At 36.4% G+C, this 21,031-nt stretch overlaps 1 protein-coding gene across 2 annotated transcripts in view; it reads right to left on the bottom strand.

Moving 5' to 3' along the window:
- BBX (BBX high mobility group box domain containing) overlaps positions 1–21,031 on the bottom strand; it is a 278,665-nt gene that overhangs the window by 73,706 nt on the left and 183,928 nt on the right. For both annotated transcript variants that reach the window (XM_029215203.1, XM_029215204.1), the window contains 3 exons: positions 18,864–19,106; positions 8,110–8,305; positions 4,012–4,079 (listed from right to left, as the gene is read on the bottom strand). In XM_029215203.1, coding sequence (XP_029071036.1) covers positions 4,012–4,079; positions 8,110–8,305; positions 18,864–19,106 — 507 coding nt within the window. The remainder of the gene's footprint in view (positions 1–4,011; positions 4,080–8,109; positions 8,306–18,863; positions 19,107–21,031) is intronic.

The raw sequence follows: 21,031 nt of genomic DNA, 5'->3' as shown, positions 1-21,031 counted from the left end.
ACCTTGCTCTGGATTAGGCTTTGGCTTAAGGGAATGTTGTGTCTGGTTTGATCTTCTAACCAGACCACAAAAACTTCTCCATATCAGCAATAAGACTGTTTCACATTCTTATCATTTGTGTGTTAAATGGAACAGTACTTTTAATTTCCTTCAAGAACTTTTCCTTTGCATTCACACCTTGGCTGTTTGGCGCAAGAGGGCTCACTTTCAGCCTTCCCCAGCTTTCAACGTGCCTTCCTCACTAAGCTTGATCATTTCTAGCTTTCGATTTAAAATGAGAGACATGTGACTCTTCCTTTCACTTGAACACTTAAGAGACCAGTGTCGAGTGATTAACTGATTTAATTTCAACATTGTTGTGTCTCGGGGAATAGAGAGGCCTGAGGAGAGGGAGAGAGATGAGGGGGAGGGGGGACTGCTGGTTGGTGGAGCAGTCAGAACACACACAACCTTTATCAGTTAAGTTCGCTGTCTCATATGGGTGTGATTTGCAGCACCCCCTCCCCAAATTACAATAGTAACATTAAAGATCGCTGATCACAGACCGCCATAACAAATATAATAATAAGGAAAAGTCTGAAATACTGCAAGAATTAACAAAATGTGACACAGAGATATGAAGCGAGTAATACAGTTGAAAAAATGTTGCCAACAGACCTGCTGGACACAGGGTTGCCATAAACCGTCAATTTGTAAAAAATGCAATATTTGCAATAAAATGAGGTGTGCCTATACATTTATTTTGCTTCTTTAATCCATAAACTCTTTAATAACAAACACTGCTTTTTAAAATTTATCCCAAATATGTAATGCATTTCAATGTACTCTGGGTATAAAGAAAATACAGGACTGATCATTTATGTGAAAAAGAAACAAACAAACTATAAATGCAATTTTTATCCCTTTTATTCACCAGAGACACAAATTACAGAACCAAGCTTGGCTTAATAACAGTAGCATATAAAAATGTTGACCTGATAACGCCAAAAATCTATTGTGGCAGATTCAGAGTTAATCAGAAGACTGAGAAAAAAAGGAGAAAACTCAAACATTTTGCTTGTTATTATTTGCTCACTGCTATCTCAAGAACATATAATTTCTCTCTGAAAACCCTAAGAGCACATCACATGTAGATCTGGGAAATTGTACAGGCCAAAGAAGCTTTTAACCTGGAATTTTACTGTTCCTGTAACAGCAAGCCTCTCTACCTTCTAGAATTGTTTTTAAAAATATAGCTATTACCTATATTAAATTTTCTATATTAAAAAAATAGACTTTTGAGGACTTTTTCTATGTGATTAGGTTTTAGACTATTGAACAAAGGTAAATCTCCCTTTAAATATTTCAGAATAAGAATTTTCTCGTGGCATTTTAAAAAGCCATTACGATTAGACCTCCTCTGTGGCAGAAGTTTTGTAAAATGTCACTTTATTTGACTGGTCCTACCTAACAGTATAAACAGACTTCATAGTAATTGTTCCAAATCTCAGAAGCATGAAATTTCTGTACTTCTCTCCTTATCTCATTATATTTATAATTTTCTTTTAAAAATATAAGTATGTATTCACTGTATTTGTCATCTGCCAATGTACATAAGCCCCTAAAGTTCTATGACCATGTCTACATATTTGGAATAAGACATTGCATAGAAATTAGGTGCTAAATGAAATTTACTGATACCTATGACATAAACTCTCAAACTAATTATATTTAGAGACAGCATTATTTTGTACAAATTTTGCTGCTTTATTATTTCAGTATCTCAAGATTATTTTCAATAATGACCTAAATATATCTGAGATGAAAAGTAGAGATTATGAAGAAAGAGTTGTATTCTTAGAAGTGGTTCTTAAAGACCTAAGTGCTGGCAACTTCTTCCTTAGCATAAATTCCCTTCTCCTGTACGGTTTACTTCTTTAAGCCATTTAACTTTATTTCTTTAGCTTGAGAGTTTTCAAAACAGTTATATATGGAATTTAAGGGGAAAAAAATGTCATAAAGAACCTAGGGGTAAGACAGGAATAAAGACTCAGACCTACTAGAGAATGGACTTGAGGATACGGGAGGGGGAAGGGTAAGGTGTGACAAAGCGAGAGAGAGGCACAGACACATATACACTACCAAACGTAAGGTAGATAGCTAGTGGGAAGCAGCCGCATAGCACAGGCAGATCAGCTCGGTGCTTTGTGACCGCCTGGAGGGGTGGGATAGGGAGGGTGTGAGGGAGGGAGATGTAAGAGGGAAGAGATATGGGAACATATGTATATGTATAACTGATTCACTTTGTTATAAAGCAGAACCTAACACACCATTGTAAAGCAATTATACTCCAATAAAGATGTAAAACAAACAAAAAAAAAACAGTTCCCCTTCATCAGAAATGGAAGGCTGACCAATGCATGGTTTAAACTGCTTGTGTCAAACTCTGCTGTCCTTAAAAGCTGTGAGAAGAGCTATTCACTAAAAAGAGCCCAAGAGAGAAACTTTAATCAAAGAAAAAAATGTATTCCTTTCTTTGACTAGCATTTACAGATAGATAGCATCTATCTGTAAGTTCTTAGATGTTTATTTGTTTACATTTTTTCCTGAAAGTTAAAAGGAATGCTAATAGATATTGGGAAGAAAACTCCATTATTATCTAATCTGTTAGAAAAGATGATACTAACTCTCACAATATAGTGTATTCTTGGAAATCATGAGCCAGACTGTGTTGAAAGGTCAAATGTGCATTATTGCTCCAACATTCACCTGTGGGAACATGCTTGGGATACTCTACACCCAAGTGAGAGTTAGTCTGATTGCTATTAGGGAGCATCCATGTGTTAGAAAGTAAAATGATGCCAGAGAAGGCTATTGTGTGAGGCAGTACAAACATGCTGAATAATGAGTATGCAAAGGTACAAAGTGCCATGCTTACTTTTTCTAGCTAAAGATTAGTACAATGTAAATAACTACCAGTCCACCAAATTTACACATTTATTGCTGCACTGAATTGAACAGAAATAAAAAGTTAAATCAAATTGAACATATGGTCAACTACTATGGATCCCAAATATAAACTGTAAATAATAAAAACCTTTTGTGATGTAAATATCTTATGTGGTATCCTCTAAAACGATTATCTGAATAGACTTCAACTGTAATCCATATAGCACGCACACGACTTAAAAAACGAAAGAAAGAAAGAAAGAAAAATATATATATATGCAATAAAATTGCTATTTTGTCCTAAATAGCAACTCTGGTTGGGGATTGAAAAACTTCCAGCTCAAGGACCTGAGTTTGGTAAAATAATATGATCTGCAGGTCACTGCATCTGGCCTCTGTTAAATGGGTCTGGAAAATAGAGGAATTCCACAAATGCAAACTATGCGTGGCTACCGGATACTACCTGCCTATCAAAACCATACTTAAAAATATTTAGCAAAAACAGCCCAATAACAATACAAGGGAATAAAAAATGAAACCAAGGTCATAAGGGCCTGGGTCCTTTTTCATTTTCCATTTTAAAAAATAAGCAATCTTGGAATGCCATGTTTCCTGATTTTCAAAAACAGGAGTTTGTATTTATTTAGGTACCAGAGAGACTGACAGTTTCATGCTTTTTTTAACTCTCATCTTTTCACTAGCAAGTCTAATGAGAACATCACAAAAGCAGAGAATGTTATGAATAGAATGAATGAATCATAGGATCCACCCTATGGACCCCATGACACAGTCATGGCAAATGCTAATTATCTGTACATTGCAAGTCTTATTCCTATGCTCAGGGAACCTCAAAATCTGCACCTGACTTGTGTTTGTGTCCTTTTGGGTTTATGTACCCCACTCTGTTACCCTCAAGGCACAATATAATGCACATAGAGATCTTAATGAAAACAATTAAAAGCAGAGTTTATTCATGAGCTGTAAAAAGTGAAACTGTAGAAATAACAGTGTGAACAGAACACAAATGTCTGTGTTCTCAACCCCCAGCAGGTGCAGAGTGGAGAGGGATGAGGGACCACTTACCTCTGGTGTACCAAGAGCATGTTCTCCAGCTAAAAGCAGCATGCTCAGGCCTCCCATTTGAGTAGGATCTAAATAAGTCAAAAACAAGTAAATCATCAATTCATAACCATGAAGTACATATAATCCAGAGTCGAAAAAGAATACTCACAAAGACTAGCAATCAGAAATCCAACAGAACCACATGTAACTTATTACAGAAAACTTCTGAAACTCTTTATGAAGGAAAAACCTGGGGTACATGTGCTTAGTACTCATACTTTCGTGAGCTTTTTAAATACCACTGTTGTCCACCATTCCAACAAAATACTTTCTTCAATATCACAGCTGTTTATAACATGAATTATTTCCTAATGTGATGCTTCTTTCCTTACTGCATGGGGAGTTTGGATGGATTTTTTTTTTAAAACGAAAGAGTGCTTATACTTGTCTTCTAAGAAACTTGAGATTGTTATTCTCAAATTGTTATTTCTGCCACATGATATCAGGCTGATAAAAAGAACAAGGCCGTCAGAGGAACTAGAGAACAGAGAGGTATTTTACAAAGGGGACTCCAAAAATCTAGTGGGCTTTGTTCAAATATTCTTTCTTTAAAACTTTCAAAAACAAATTTAAATTAAACAATGATATATTTATGACATCTTAAATCTTAGGGGTACAGTTAGGCCCTTCCTTGAAAGGCCTCGAAATACCTTTAACATTGAAAATGAACCCGTTTTATACTACCAAAGGTCTTTGTTTTCATTCCTTCTATAATCAACAGAAAAAGAAGGAGAAAATGAAAGCAAACTGGTAGATCTATGACCCAGGATTATATCTAAACAGGGGAAGTACAGACAATAAGAAACCTACAGACTTTAATTTTGTCTTAAATGAATTAAATTTCAGAACTTCAATGAACTAACATATCTGAAACTGCCTAAGTCAGTGCTTATCCCAGTGCATATTGGTCCTCAATAAATGCACTTTTTATTTAAATGTAATCTCTCTACAATTCAAAATGAGGACCGGGCATAGTGTTGCCTGAAGACATTAAGGTGTCTCTCTTCTCTTTCTTTTTTGATTTTTTTGTTTAAAGATAGGCCCTTAAGTACATCTTTGAATACAATCTGTCTCAGGAACTCATGAAGCAACTCTGACCACATCTTACATATAGTCAAATTAAAAAATATATATTTTTTTGAAAAAAGAATCTGAGGGGAAGGAAGGAAGGAAGGGAGGGAGGAAGGAAGGAAGGAAGAAAGGAAGGAAGGAAGGAAGGAACGGCTTAGTAGAGGGGAAAATATGTCACCAAACAATCAGGTGGTCACAAAACAGCTCCATATTGGAAGGTAGCCACGTAGGAATACACAGAGGAACATGAGCTGGTTTGCTGAAATAAGGCTCTCTGTTGTTGTTTTAAGAGCCCATCCTTAATTAAATGTTAAGTTTATGAACTATTTTGGCTGCTAAAAGAGACACGTAAATCTACTGGCAAATAAAAATCAGGAGAGAGAAATGAATTTAGCAGAAAGTAAAGGTGTACTTTGGTTCTTTGGGCAGCTAAATACTTTTGCAGCTGCCATTCTAGAGATCAGGAGTCTTGCATAATTGCATTCTAATAAAGATAAAAATGTGTTAGTTGAAATTATAAAGTAAAATAGGAACATACTTCCATGATAATTTATTTAACTTATATACCAATATGACTTTGCTGTATAGACACTAAAACACAGACAAGAAATCATCATCTTTTATATTAATTTATATAATGTTATTTGGATATATCAAAATATATTTATATAAATAGCTGCTTTCCCTTCACCGAGAGGGCTTCTACTAAATTAAATTCTACATAGCTTTCCCTCCTTGGAAATTATACACTTGACTGCTTTGGGGTTATTCAAAATGCAAAATGTCATGTGACAAGGACTATTGGGAAAACAAAGCAAAATGAGATTCCATGCTGAGGAAAAGCATAAACTGGCCTCTAAAAGCCCTAAAGTATCCCCTAGATTTAAACAGCTAAGCACCATGTTTCAATTAAAGGCAAATTAATTTGCTTTCATTGTGTTAAAAAGGAACATCACACCAACGTTATCCGCTATACACTAGCTTAACAAGGGCTCTGATCACGGATTTCCAACATCCGTCACGGGCCCTTATATATAATGAGATAAATGTGAGAAAGTTGTTTTCCTTCTTTCCTGTATTTTGCTTAAAGAATGCTGTTTTTAAAAGCTGACTTGTAGAGGCTTCCCTGGTGACACAGTGGTTAAGAATCCGCCTGCCAATGCAGGGGACATGGGTTCGATCCCTGGTCCGGGAAGATCCCACATGCTGCAGAGCAACTAAGCCCGTGCGCCACAACTACTGAGCCTGCACTCTAGAGCCCCGTGAGCCACAACTACCGAGCCCACGAGCCGCAACTACTGAAGCCCACGTGCCTAGAGCCAGTGCTCTGCAACAAGAGAAGCCACCACAATGAGGAGCCCGCGCACCGCAACAAAGAGTAGACCCTGCTTGCCACAACTAGAAGAAAGCCCACGTGCAGCAATGAAGACCCAACACAGCCAAAAATAAATAATTAAATAAATAAATTTTAAAAAATAAAAAATAAAAGCTGACTTGTAAATATCCTGGTTGAAGTCTAGGTCCCACTTTAAATTTGTAGGTATAACAGGTAGATTAATAAACTGTCAGAAACGGTGCTACAGGCAGACATCTTTCACTGCTTTCTGTAGTTTATCTACAGTTACTTTTGGTTTTTGAAGAGCCACTGTGTGCAAAAAAAAAACCTACATAGACCAATCTAGATTTAGAACTGGGAGAAAAAGCAATGGAAGATAAATGCTAATCAAAGGAATTTATTTAGAAGCCAGTAATAATATCCGCTTATTTGGTCCTGATGATAAAATGTTTTATAAGAGACTCTTAACTGACACAATCTGGGGAGTCTAGAGAGCTCACCAAGACTACTAGCAAGTGGGTTGAAGCTAAAATTATACAAAGTAACAGCTAAAACAAGGACAGATTTCTATTCTGATTCCTCTGGGATATGCAAAAGCATCATTTTGGAAGCTCACCTAGAATTATACTACAGACACTTACATAACAATCACCTGAAGACTTTGTTCCCCCAGAATGCTGCCATTGCATCAGACTGCATTTCTTAGATTTATATATGACATCACCACACACTTTGTTATACCATGAATCACACACTGCACTGTTAAATCTCATTAGGCCTACTGGCTATTAAAAAAATGAAGTGTCCTCACAAGACTGCTTAACTTCCATTCCCAAGCTTTCCATTTTGCAAACTGTTCAGAGCTCTCATCTTAAAGAAAATTTGCTTGTAATAATGAAACAGGAACCCTATAGCTCAACACCAACTTCAATGCTTCCATCCTGCCCAATCTCCCTATTTCATCCCAGAAAACTCCTCTCTTGATTACGGTATTATAATAGCCATGGAAGATAGAATCATTTGCAGGGTGAATATAAATGCTTTATTTCATGGTAATAAATGCTGTAGCATTCCTTACCACCCAAAGAGTATTAAGGTCTCATAAAAAATGGGACCATCTGGAATGTTAAATTTGCCTGGCCCGTAACAGGAATGGGGGCCAGAGAGAGGGTAGGATGGAAATTCCCTCTAAGAAACAGCTGTCAGATCCATCACAGATTTGTGATAGAGTTGTTCATACTCTTGGTTTCGATGTTTAATATCCTCAGATGATCTATATAATTGTGTTTTTTTTGGTATCCAAGATAACTACTTACTTACTGGGACACCTTAATACTGTGAATGAGTTTGTAAGCTATTTTGTTACACTATAAAATTCCCTGAGCTCCAGACAATCTCCACATTGCTGTCTGCTTTTCCATAATGTCAATGTCAGGAATCCACACATATTTGTAATGACTCAACCACTTGGTCCATACCTCCTTTCTTTAACTATATTATATATACACATTCTATGTATGTTATACTCCAAAGCTTTAAGCTATGCTGCATATTTGCCATTGCTTCCTATTGGTTAAATTTTGCTTTTCTCTCTCTATTATCTGTTAAAAATACTGCCTAAATGAATTGGTGAAATTAGTGTCTAAACTCACCAGCCATCCCAAAGTTAAGCTGAGGCATTTCTTCAGTCTTTGCTTTCTTGGGGCTTGACAAGTCTCTTGAAGAGTCAGATGGGAAGGCCCACAGTTTCTTCCGTGGATTGACAGTGGATGTTGGGGATTTCACAGGCTTGTTTGTGGTAGGACACCATTTGTAGCCAGGATTTGCTTTCATAAATGCATCTTTATACTATAAATAAAGAATAGATAACATATTTTAATTAACACATAGATTGAAAAAGTACCTTCACCTTACTCCCCTATTTAGATAATGAATAAAAAAACACTTTCAGTAAGTTCTTTCCAGATAATGAATAAAAAAACACTTTCAGTAAGTTCTTTCCTTGTAGAAGAATGACAATCTCAGTACAGGGCTTTAGAGCTAGGACATGAATTTATCTGCTAGAAAGTTCACTTGTGGGATGAGGGTTCAGAGGCAACACATTTTGTATCTTTTAATCCTCTTCTTTTTTTTTTTAGGATCCAAAAACTTACCTGACCCTGGTAAAGAAAGGGAGTTATTCATAATGTGGTGTGTAAAGCAGCACCTATTTCAAAGTAGGTATCAAGTACCTTACAAAATGTGAGTCAGTCCCAGGGCCAGTAACTAGATTCTGCTCACTGCTAAATTTACTAAGTATGTTAAAAATTAAATCTGTGCTTTACTGTACAGGCAAATGCAGGGGCACCTAACAGAGCAAAGTAATCAGTTGTGGGATAAAAGCACCAAGATCACGAATGGGAGAAGGGGAACAAAGTAGGGCAAACTGATGCAGAACGTTTTAGTTCTTTGAAGATGCAGGGCCATGTAGAAGAAAGAGTACTGGATGCAGAGTCTGATGACCTGGGTTCAAAACCCACCTCTGCTATTAGCCAGCTGTGGACATTAAGCAAATTATACAACCTTTCTCAGCCTCAATTCTTCCATCTAAAAAGTATAGCTGCACCTGGTAACATCCCAGGGTTTTGTAATGAGCACATGTGATCTCAAAAGTGAACATGCTGAGAGCTGTGATGTGTGATGTTGCAGATTAATCCATCACAAACTGTATGTCTTTATTTGGAGGTTTCAAACTTCACTGTTAATATCTTCCTTTCTCCTTCACTTTTCTGTGGTTTTCTCCCTTTTCCCCAACTCGGCCATTTCTTTCCCTTTCCTGGCGATAATTAAACAAAAATATATTTCTTGCTATTCATGTTATATTACCAATGGTTATGTTATCTGATAAAATGTATTTTTCATGTATTCTTCAATGATTTTGTTATATTACTGCTAGATACCTTATTTAATTAATACAATTCTTTCAATCCCCTAAACTTGCTTTTTAAAATGGTCACTCGGTGTGTAAAATTAATTTAGTGTAAGCTCAAAAGTTTATGAGTTTATCTAACTCATTAAAGAAAAAAAGGTTTATTTAATGAGTTTATCTAACTCATTAAAGAAAAAAAAGGTTCCTTTACCCTTAGTGTAAGAAAAGTATATGTAATCCAACTAAAAAACTTTTTCCACCACTTCACTTTAAATCATATAAATGAAAATTGTACCGTAAATAATATAATGCAATGTTAGTAGTCAATGGTTTAGAATCATCCCAAAGAATCACCCTTAATTCAAATTTTCTGAATAATCAATTTTTTTAAACTAAAAGCTGTATATCTGCATATTGATACATAGGTACAGGAGGAAGGAAGGTAAGCGTAAAAAACAGTAAGATACAGTTCTACTTTTCCTACAAAAATAATTAAAATGGGATACAAGGCCAGATGCAAACTAGAATTTACCATCACATAACAGAATAAATTTGGAGGTATCAATGTAATGTAAGAGGTACTCTATCCCAGCACATTCACATGCATGGGGGGATTTACATGTTCAGCTGAGGCAGACAAATAGGCTCGCCTGCTGTCTGGTGATGGAAAGTGACAAATGATAGGGTGAGATGAAAGCAGCAGGCACATGCATCATTATTTCGTCCCAGCAAAATGCACACGAGCTGGTCTGTCAGATGAAAAGTCATTTGGACAAAGGTCACCACTCTATAACGTAACAAAAGACTATCAAACAAATTAGCGTATTTGTCATAAGAAATTTTTAAAGTTTTGGGTACTTTTGGTGGTTTCTGAAGAGAAAAGTCCCAGGCTTCCCTGGTGGTGCAGTGGTTGAGAGTCTGCCTGCCGATGCAGGGGACACGGGTTTGTGTCCCGGTCGGGGAAGATCCCACATGGTGCGGAGCGGCTGGGTCCGTGAGCCATGGCCGCTGAGCCTGCGCGTCCGGAGCCTGTGCTCCACAACGGGAGAGGCCGCAACAGTGAGAGGCCCGCGTACGGCAAAAAAAAAAAAAAAAAAAAAAAGTCCCAGTTCACAGATGGGACTACACAGATGGATGTCACTAGCCTTCAGATTTCTTCTGTTTCTTAGGTGTCCCCTTCCTCCCCTCCAATGTTGTCGATCTGCTAGGTAAGTTCTTTCCCAGTAAATATTACATCCTTTTCTAAGAATCACTTAGCAATTTGCTTTGATGAAAATCAACATGTGTAATGAAAATGATAATACTGTCATTCTTATGAATGAATTATTACCAGCATCAACTATTTTTAAAAGCACTGATGGTATTAATAAAGGCTAGCTTAAACTAACTTATGATGTGGAGCTGTGCTGAAGATAACATAAAGCAGAGACAATCACTGACCATAAACATCTCTTTCTCTTGCACTTATTCTACCCACCCATCCACATCCATCTCAATACTTTGTGAGGATCGACTAGGTGACAGGCACTGGTTAGACACTGGGGACTAAAAGAGCATAAATTAGAGTCTCTGCCTTCAAACTGTTTACAATCCACAATCAGTAATCAAAATGTTACTTTTTCTTATACATGGTCCACAGACTTTCCCCTGGCTCAGGCATGAAAAATGGTTTTGCAGAGGGTCCGTAAAAGGGGAAGCTACCTATGTGTTGAAGAACAAAAGGCAAGAGAAACGCCTGGAGTATGTGAGGTTTTATGGAAAATGGTGACTGAGAATTCACTATGAGAGTCAATGCTCTATAAATGTATTACAATTTTAACCTTGCAGATTCTTAAACTCGATGTAAAACAACATTCATTAGCTCAATCAAGTATATATTTGAGCAAAAGGGTTAAGAATGTAGGAGACACAGAAAAGAATAACACACAGCCCTTGTCCTTAGATGGAGATGCCATAAATTCATGAAAAGACATACAGGTCAACACAAGCAGTGTATGAACACCAAGTGAGGGCAGAGGCAGGAAGAACCCTCAGCGTGTGAGGATGTCTGTCCTTGGAACTGGGCTCATCATCAATCACTTGCTCTGATTCAGCTATAAGAGACAACAGAAAGGCTTAATCATTTGTTGTGATGAGGTTATTAGGAAAGGGATTACAGAGAAAGCTGAGTAAGGGAGCAATGAAAAAAGACTATATATAGTCTGAAGCAAATAGCTGAGTGAAAGTATTAGCAAGCTGGTCAACCATGTGGGCAAAAATCCATCAGCACAGGACTGAAAGGACCAAAGAGACAGGCCCACCCATCCAGATCCCCAAGGCAGGGCTTTCATGCTGGGGGTGGGAGGGGAAGCTCAGTTATCCTCCAAGAACATCAATCACAGGCTACTGGTCCTATCTCCTAGGTAACTAACCTCCTGCTAAAACACTGATTTTTTAAAATCGCCCATTAATATAAAAATTCCTGTTTTATTTTTGCAAATTTCCAACTGATTAGATAATCTAAGTGAATTTACCTTATAGGCACAGATCCTGACTTACACAAGATGCTCAGTAAATGCTGGCTCCCTTCTGTCCACCCTCAACTACTACCACATTTCATTAGCAATGATAACATATCACTGTTATTCAATAATGGTATTAAATACATACCCTTTGCCACAGTATTCTACTTCATATATGACAATGGCATTACTATATACCAAAAGACAACACTCTATTATGTTAATCTTTAAAAAACTGGGTCTCAACATTACATACTTTTGCAGATCATTTATAAGAATGGGAAATCTGATCTTAAAAAGCACCTTAAGGAGAGATGTACTTATTAACTGTCTTCCAATTGTTTGTCTCTAATTGGAGGGGAGGGGATGTATCAAAAAGTCCAGGAGTATTTCTAGCTATTATTACAGTCTAGATCTTCTCAACAGAGTGAAAGAGAATGATAACCCTGGTGAGGTCCAGTAATAAGGGACCCTGGGAATATCTATACAAATAAAGAGAGCTGATTCTGGTGCAAATATGTGAAATATCACCATGATAAAAAAAAAATCTACCAGAATTATGAAGGAGAGATTACACAGGAATTATCTGATTTTTTAAGAGCTATAACACACTTTTAAATCTTAGAACTCTGCAGGGGACTAAGTGAATCCCTAGCATAATAAATTTTGAGACAGCTAATGAATTTTGAGACAGCTGTACCTTTTCACATTGGCAGGCAGAAATCACATTATACAGGGTGGAAGAGGAGAGGAAGATATTTGAGAAGTGGCATTAATTTGTACTTCCTTAGTTTTAGGAATTTTCCCTCACAAAACTTTAAAACTTCTCATTTAGATCTGAATTATTCTTACTAGATATTTTAATAGGAAGAAAATTAATTAGACTTTTATATGACAGAACATCGAATTAAGTTTACAGTTCCAACAGAACAAAAATATTTCAAATTATACATTAACCTATAAAACTTTCATGTTAAAGCCACTCCAGTAAAAACTATACACTTCAAAAAGTGACTTGAATAAGTAACCAGGGAATTGTTTGGTTCTCTTGTAGAAAAGTCATAAAGGAAAAACTGAGCTGGCTACAGATACAGTTGCCTAAATTGCCTATAAGGATTACTGTGGCAACGGCAGTTCATTTCAACATACAAAGTTTTTTAAAGGACAATTTTACTCCCTAATTTGGGTAAGGAGGAGAAAGTCAGTTTAATCAGTTAGCACTATTTAAAAAGTACCAAAAATTTCAGAATTTCTTTTAAAATGTAATTTTGGTACATTTTAAAAGGTAGATAGGGATCTGGGTAAGAAAACTATCTACATTTCTGAAAATGTATGAATAGATAATTCATGTTAACTAATTTGAATTGTAAAATGTTTTCTTTAAAAAATATGTTCGCTTAGCTTTAGTAATTTCCTTAAACACTTTAAACCTTTTCTTTAAAAAATAGTTTATGGCATGAATTTGCAATATTTCAAACGGTACAAAAGTTAATTTTTACCTACATCCCTTTGAATGACCACAAATTCCAAAGTAATCAAGATTTACTGTAGGATATTGGAGTATTAGGTCCGTGAATCAATCCAAATATTAACATCTGAAACCAATACCAAAAATTAGTTTTAAGAGACTCAGTTTAAATTCTCAGTGTCACTCACTATGAGGTCTATTTTTTTTATCACTAGCTATGGGGTCTTTATAAAGTCCCTATAATTTTATTTGATTTGAATATTTAAATGGTAGTGTTTACTAACAATTAGCAAATGGATTGATGTTTCTGAAATCAAGTAGTTAGCTCACTTAATGGAACATCTATTTTGTTAGGGATTATTAATCACATTGGACAGTATCTGCCAAGTTGGGCAAATGATGCATTTTAGTTTTGTTGATTCTTGTGTTTCAAAGACTAATTTTGTATTTCAGTAGCACTTCAGCGTGTTAACAGGCCCTAATAAAAACAGTAAAAGATTACTAGGTAAAGAAGTAACAAATACAAACATAAGTTTGCTTATCAGGAACAACTAACGTTTGTATAGCATTTTAAACTTCAGACCATGCCTGTGCACACAATGCCTTATTTGCATCTTATCTCGACCCTGTGAGGGCAGGCATCTTTATTGCCATTTATAGATGTGGAAACTCAGAAAGGTCTGAGAATGGAGAAGGCCAAGTATGAGAACCCAAGCTCTACTACTACTAATTTGCTGCCCTGGATAAGTCACTTAAGTCCTCTGGGCCACAGTGTCCTCATCCTTAGCTTTCGGAAAATAACATCTAACTCATGGGATTATTCTTAGGATTAAATGAGTCAAATGTTTATAATGGAATCCTGGGCAGAATAAAGCAATACTCAAAACTTGATATTATTATTTCAAAAATAAACACTTGAATATTTTTTATAGTAAGAAAGTCCTGACATCTGGAACACAGGAATGGGAAAGGTCTCAGAAACAAAAAGTACTGGGAAACATGAAGCTCAAATCTTTGGCTTCACTACCCACCTCCCCGCAAAGTGGCGGGGCCCCTAATTAAGTGATACTCAGAAAACCCCACACAGAGTAAAGTCATTTCATTAGAGGCAGTCCAAAGCGGCTGACAGAAGAAAGAAATGTCAATTGACAGCTGAGGGTGGACCGAAAAGAAAGACTCAGGGAAAAGCAAAGAGGAAATTCAAAAGAACAAAAGGGCTAAGAATCATTTAATATACAGATAAAAATATGACTGTAACTCAATTGTTCACAAAAGTCTCACCAAGTTACAGATTATAAAATTATTCTTGTAGAGAAACAATGGGTTGAAATTTTGAAAAAATTTAACAGGCATTCTGAAATTTTTAAGTAAGGAAGTATTTAAACAAAATATTACATAAAATTTCTGGGATAAGTATATAAAATAAGAGTGTTTAAAGAAACAGCAAAGTTTCATCTACCTAGAAATCACTTTTGTGTAACACTTGTTTCTCCAGAATGTGGAGATAAATGAGGTGCTACTCTAGCTTAGTAGTATGAAAGATGCCACAACATTCTTGTAAAAATACAAATTCTGTTAAGCATGATGTGATAATTAACAAAAACTGTTCAGAGTAATACATGAGAAAATGACAGTAAATCTTCTTTGGAGAAGACTACATTTCTGATGAAATCAAAGCAAGGGGATGAATATGTTAATTTTATCTTGAAGAAACATGGAGGAAGAAATGATCACTAAAGACCCCATGGAGATTTGTGGTGATAATCTCTCCTAGACTACTGACGACATCAGATACCAACATTTACGAAAGGCTATTACAGTTTCCCTTCAAGCTGTATTTTATTGCATTTAATTCCACAGCTCTTTTATTGACATACAACTGAACTTCCAACGTTTCAGGCCAGTCTCCCAAGATTTTTTGCCTTTATATCATCATTTCCTGTTACTCTGATACAAATACCAGGCTTGGGGTAAAACTTTCTTGTTCTTGAAATTGTTCTCACTTTTCCATATCTGCTCTTATCCTTGCCTTTCTTCTAAATCCTGTACCAAAGCCCACGCCAAATTCTATCAACTTCATAAAGCCTTTTCTGAAATACCCCCAACCTGACCCCAACCTCTGCACAGGCAGACTCTTCCCGTAAGACCCACGACATGTTATTGTTACCATTTTTGACTGACTTACTCAAATCTCTAGTCTCTCAGCTGTCTAAAGTGAGTAGTATATACTAAAAGGATGCTAGAGTCAAATAGGCAAGAGTATCCCAGGCTCCACCAATGTAGAGGTGGTCAAGATACTAACTCCAAAGAGCCTTAGATCCCTGCTCTGAAGAATGGGATAGCTGACTTTACATGTTTGTGCTTAGGTAAAACATCCCGTCTGGAATGAACCAATTAATAAATGCATGCATTCTGCCTCATGCCTCAGATCCTACAAAAACCAAAGAAGAGGGTATTATAAAGGTCACTCAAAATTGCCTTAACTTTCCAGGTCCTCCCCTCTTCTTTGCACTGACTATGCTCTACCTGAAGGACAACATATGTGATCCTCTACATTGACTGTCCATTAATTAACTATGACTATTAGTTTAAGTGACATGTGGAAGTTTCCAGCAATATCTTAGTCAAAGATGCAGGCTTATATTCATATATTTGTAAGGGAAAATGATAAAAGGAAAAATAATATTGTTTCTGGGTCTCCTAACAGGCAGTTGAAGAAGCTAGAGCCTGTGAATGTCCACAACACTGCACCATCATGCACACTGCCGAATTTAAGAAAAGAACCCAGGGCTTCCCTGGTGGCGCAGTGGTTGAGAGTCCGCCTGCCGATGCAGGGGACACCGGTTCTTGCCCTGGTCTGGGAAGATCCCACATGCCGCGGAGCGGCTGGGCCCGTGAGCCATGGCCGCTGAGCCTGCACGTCCAGAGCCTGTGCTCTGCAACGGGAGAGGCCACAACAGTGAGAAGCCCACGTACCGCAAAAAAAAAAAAAAAAAAAAAAAAGAAAAGAACCCAGGTTATATCCTTAGGACAGTATTTTTTAAATTACTTATAACTAATTATTGCTCTAATGAGATTCATCAGAGAATATGAAACCCTCATTCAACCATTTTTTCAACAATGCCAATCAGTACTGAGAAAATTCAAGAAACCGAAAACAAATCCCAAAACAGGTATGTCCTCTTACCAGATGCACAAATAGAAAATAATCAAAAAGCAAGGGAAGGGTCAGAGAAAGTTTTAACAGGTTAAAAAAAAACGATCTCTTCAAAGTTGTATTAATTATTACTTTAAGAATATATTTTAAAAACAAGAAGAGAATGGAAAAAATTAAGTACTTCTCATTCAATTGGTAATGACAGAATAGATATTGGCGAACATCACATAACTATTTACACTCACATGCAAACTATGCTGCAAGACTATGTCTTGTTCCTAATAGAGAACACATTTTAAATTGGGGGTTTAAAATTAAAAGGTTACACATACAAAAATTGTTTTAAAAATGACTGCCTGGAGAGAGGGGACCTTGAGGAACTGAGACCATATTTATCACGAACAATCGTTAAGACCCGGTACATTGAAGCCACCCAATAAGTTTTTGTTGATTAAACTGACATTTCAATTAAGGCTGCAATATTAACACAAAAAGCACCAGCACAATTACCTGCACTTTAACGTAATTTCGAAACCATTTGGTCAATAAGTTGAAACAAGTATCACTTATGCCTAGAAACCAATTGTATAAAGGATTTTCAAAGCAACTGAACCTTCCACACTTGGTACTAGAAGTGAGACAATATTTCATAAGAGCAACAAGGCAAGTTGTGAGATGGAAGATCCAGTTATGGTCTCTACTTGACGCAGTTTGCAGTGGGGGGCACCTTATCAGATTTAGATTTCATTACTCACCACAATGGCAAATACTGTGAAGCTAATTAAGTAATTAGTAAAGGAATTCCTGTATGAAAATAATGCTTCCTCCTCTTAAAAATGGCCACCTATTTGGTTTGTAAAGTAGCAGTATTTAAGAAAAAGCAAACAGTATAGTGAGACAGGTTGCATGTTATCCAAAAACAGTAATCCAAAAACAAACTCAAGAGTTTAATTATAGGAAGTCTGTGCAGTTCCCTATGAGGTTTCAGGTAATTGCTTGTTTTATCATATAAGCATGACTATGAAAGGATCTAAAGCTATCTAATAGGAAAATTTTACTGTTAATTACTGTTATGCTCGTGAAAATGTCCTGCAACAATTAAAATCATGTAGGTTACTGGAATTGATTTTAAATTTTCTAGATGCTCTACATAGTCAGAATCCTGTCTTTAACAATACAGTTAATTCCTGAAGCCTTATGTAATCGTTAATTACATAGCAACTATGCTAATCATTTACTCTGGATTCAAATTTCCCTGAACATTGCATAAGAAATTTTTATGTTCCATCTTAGCTTGTTAAAAAACTCAATAAAACCACAGCAGTTGAAAGAACTATTTTTCTACATACTGAGATATCTAATAAAATGTCTCACCTGAAACTCTGTGTTTGTCCCCTGCTAGTTCATCTTTCCATAGAACTTAACCACATGTTTGCATGGCTAGGAATCAAGATTATTTGCAAGTTGCAACGCTCAAGAAACAGTTAGAATTACTCCTTTCAAGTTTAACCACAATGATATTGCTTTGCTTTCCCCTTACTTGCTAAATCCACTAGACAATACATTTTAAATGCATAATGAACTCACATTCATTTAAGATTATTTTAGGAACAGACTAGAATACAATTTTTCAAGAAATTTACTCACATTTTGGAATTAATGCCCCACCTCTCTGAATAGCCTTGCTGCATAGAAATACTTCTCCCTAACTATTGCCTACACAGTGTTTACATGCATGCACACATCACAGTACATCCTGTTCCACTGCCATTCATTCATTTACTGGTTTTAAATATTCATGCTGCACAACCTACAGAAACAAGTCAAGGCAAATCTCTTGATAATTGCGTTTATTGCAAAATCAAAAAGTATTAGCGCTGGAAGGGACACAAATTTTGCTCTAACTTTCTCATTCTAAAACATATTTTAAAAAAAGAAAAGAAAAGAAAAGCTGAGACCCAGAGATTGACTTAGATATGGTTACAAAGCTATTCAGCATCAGAACTAGATTAAAATTGTCATCTTTACTATGGGCATTCTCTGACAGCAGAAGCGGGTTCCTAGAAAAACAAAAACCATTCATAATAAATAAAATCACCTTCATAAAAATCAATCCCCCACATCAATCAGTGGAATATATACAATGAGAAAAAACTTCTTGGTAATAGGTTGCTTTTGGCACCTCACCAGTATTTGCAAGGTGGACTTGGAACTCAGGAATAGGAACAAAGCTTGTATGTCTTCACATAACACTTGATTCAAGGATTCACCTTCGTGCTGCTAGACCTTTAGCACGGACTCCAAATTTACTGACTGGGGGTTACAGGATTGGTTGCTCACGGTCACCATAAAACCTCGTCACTGTAACCTACCTCCTTGGCCATGTCTGTGTATTTCTGCTTTTCCTTTGGATCGAGAACAGCCCACCAATCAGCTAGTATCTTGGTAGCACCTCGGTTATCAAGCCTGGGGTGTTCCTGACGTACAAGAGAGCGATGACGTTTGCAAAATAAGAGAAATGCATTCATTGGTCTCCGGGCTCGCTGTTCTGGTGATTCATCATCTTCAGTTTCACCGACATCTTGCTCTAGACCATCGGCCCCAAGAAGTTGAACCTATTAGCAATAAAACAAAAGCCAAATGTTTAACACATCCTGGATAACTTTGCTTTAGCAATTAGTCTTGGTTTTCAAATTGTATTTTTCCTTAGCTCCACTTAAACAACTTACAAATTGGGGGAAAAAAACGATTTTTTAAAAGTCATCAACCACTGTTTGTGGTTGGTAACCAACTTAAGATGTTTTCTTTTGCTGAGTTTCTACAGCAACCTGTGCATGTCTGTATTACAGCATATATCACATTGTTGTTATAATTGCTTACATTTTTTTCTCACTAACAGTGAGCTCTTTGAAGACAAAAGCTCTCTTATTTTCCTCATACACAGTGCATAGCTTAATGTCTGGTCTAACATTAGTATTTAACTAACTATTGAATGAAGGATTCAACCCATTCTGTGATATATGGGTCTCAAGATTAACAACAATATCCACATAAGACACATGAGCATTAGTTCTGTCTTTCTACTCTTTGGAATGTGCTGTTGTACAACTAATAATATGAAAATGTTTAACATGAAAGAAGATAAAAATCTAATACAGACTACTTAATGTTTTTGTGCATATCACAAGTGGAGCCTCCTAGTGTAAAAATCAAAACAGACCTCTAACATTATTTGAAGGAAGAACTACATAGTAAATTTTCAAGCTTGTAGATATCACACTTTCTTGTCCACTGAAATTCAATGGTGATAGGGCTTAAACTTTCAAAATCTGTTTTGAATCCTCCCTTTTCCTAAGCATTTCATTGAAGGTCTTCAAGGACTTCTGCAAAGCTCTGATACTCTCCATCTGTGTAATTCTCATTGCCACTGCCCTAGTACCACTCTTGCCTATGGCCTTGTCTTCCTGCTTTCAATCTCTTACAATACTTCCTGCGCATGGCTGCAGGTTAAATTTCTTAAAGCACATTTCTGATCACAGAATCTCAGAATATAACAGGATTGTTAAGTATCTTCTAAGGCTAAAATATGACAGTGCGACCAAGAACAGAAGTCCAGTATGCTTACTAAAACCATTTCTTGCTGCTTCACAGTTAAAATCAAGAAGGATCGAGGTAGTTGTTAGACTGCATTACACAGTAGGGCAGTAGTTCTTAAACATGAGTGGGCACTGGAATCCCTGGAGGTCTTGTTAAAACACAGATTGTTAAGTCCCACTCCCAGAGCTTCTGATTCTGTAGGTCTGGAGTGGGCCTTGAGAATGTGTATTTCTAACAAGTTACCAGGTTATGCTGGTGCTGCTAGCCTGGGGATCACACTTCGAGAACTACTACTAGAAGGCAACCACGTTCTCTTATATCGTGTTTATTGGGCAACTGTTACAGACGCTCTAGGACAAATCACTAGCTTCATCCAATTAGATGTTTTTTAAAAGTCTTTTAAGTTTAAATTAAATATTGCACATGCATTTAATTAACCATCAATTATCTTCAAACACAAGTAGTACAGAACAATAATGAAGTCATAGCTACTTGATTTGGAAATACATTAGGGATTATTACTGGAGGTGAAGGATACAGATTTATCTTCCTCATTATGTGTACAATCACTAAAAATGATTTGAGTTTTCAAGGAATATTTATTTAGCATTCTGAAACTAAGAAGCTACAGAAAAAGATCAGGCATAAAAAATGTATTATGTAGGTTGAGGAAGTAATTATAGTTTCCCTTCAGAAAAGAATAACTTTTGATTCAGTTACTAAATTATAAAACTCAAGCCAAGAGCTGAGATAAATAAGACAAATCCTGGCCCAAGGAGCTCACTGTTTGGGGAGAGGAGAAAGATATATAAGCAAATAAATTAAAAAGCAGGATGATGACTGCAACAATGAACCAGTGCAGTAATGAAGCACTAGCAGATGGGTAGGAGAACAGGGAAGTCTCCCTAGAAAAGATGTGGTCTGGGCTAAATTTTGAAAGATG

Source organism: Monodon monoceros, unplaced genomic scaffold (genome assembly GCF_005190385.1).
Source record: "Monodon monoceros isolate NGI ecotype Baffin Bay Population unplaced genomic scaffold, NGI_Narwhal_1 Super_Scaffold_11, whole genome shotgun sequence".
In the NCBI taxonomy this organism is placed as follows: domain Eukaryota; kingdom Metazoa; phylum Chordata; class Mammalia; order Artiodactyla; family Monodontidae; genus Monodon; species Monodon monoceros.
This window is presented reverse-complemented; position numbering and strand designations above follow the sequence as displayed.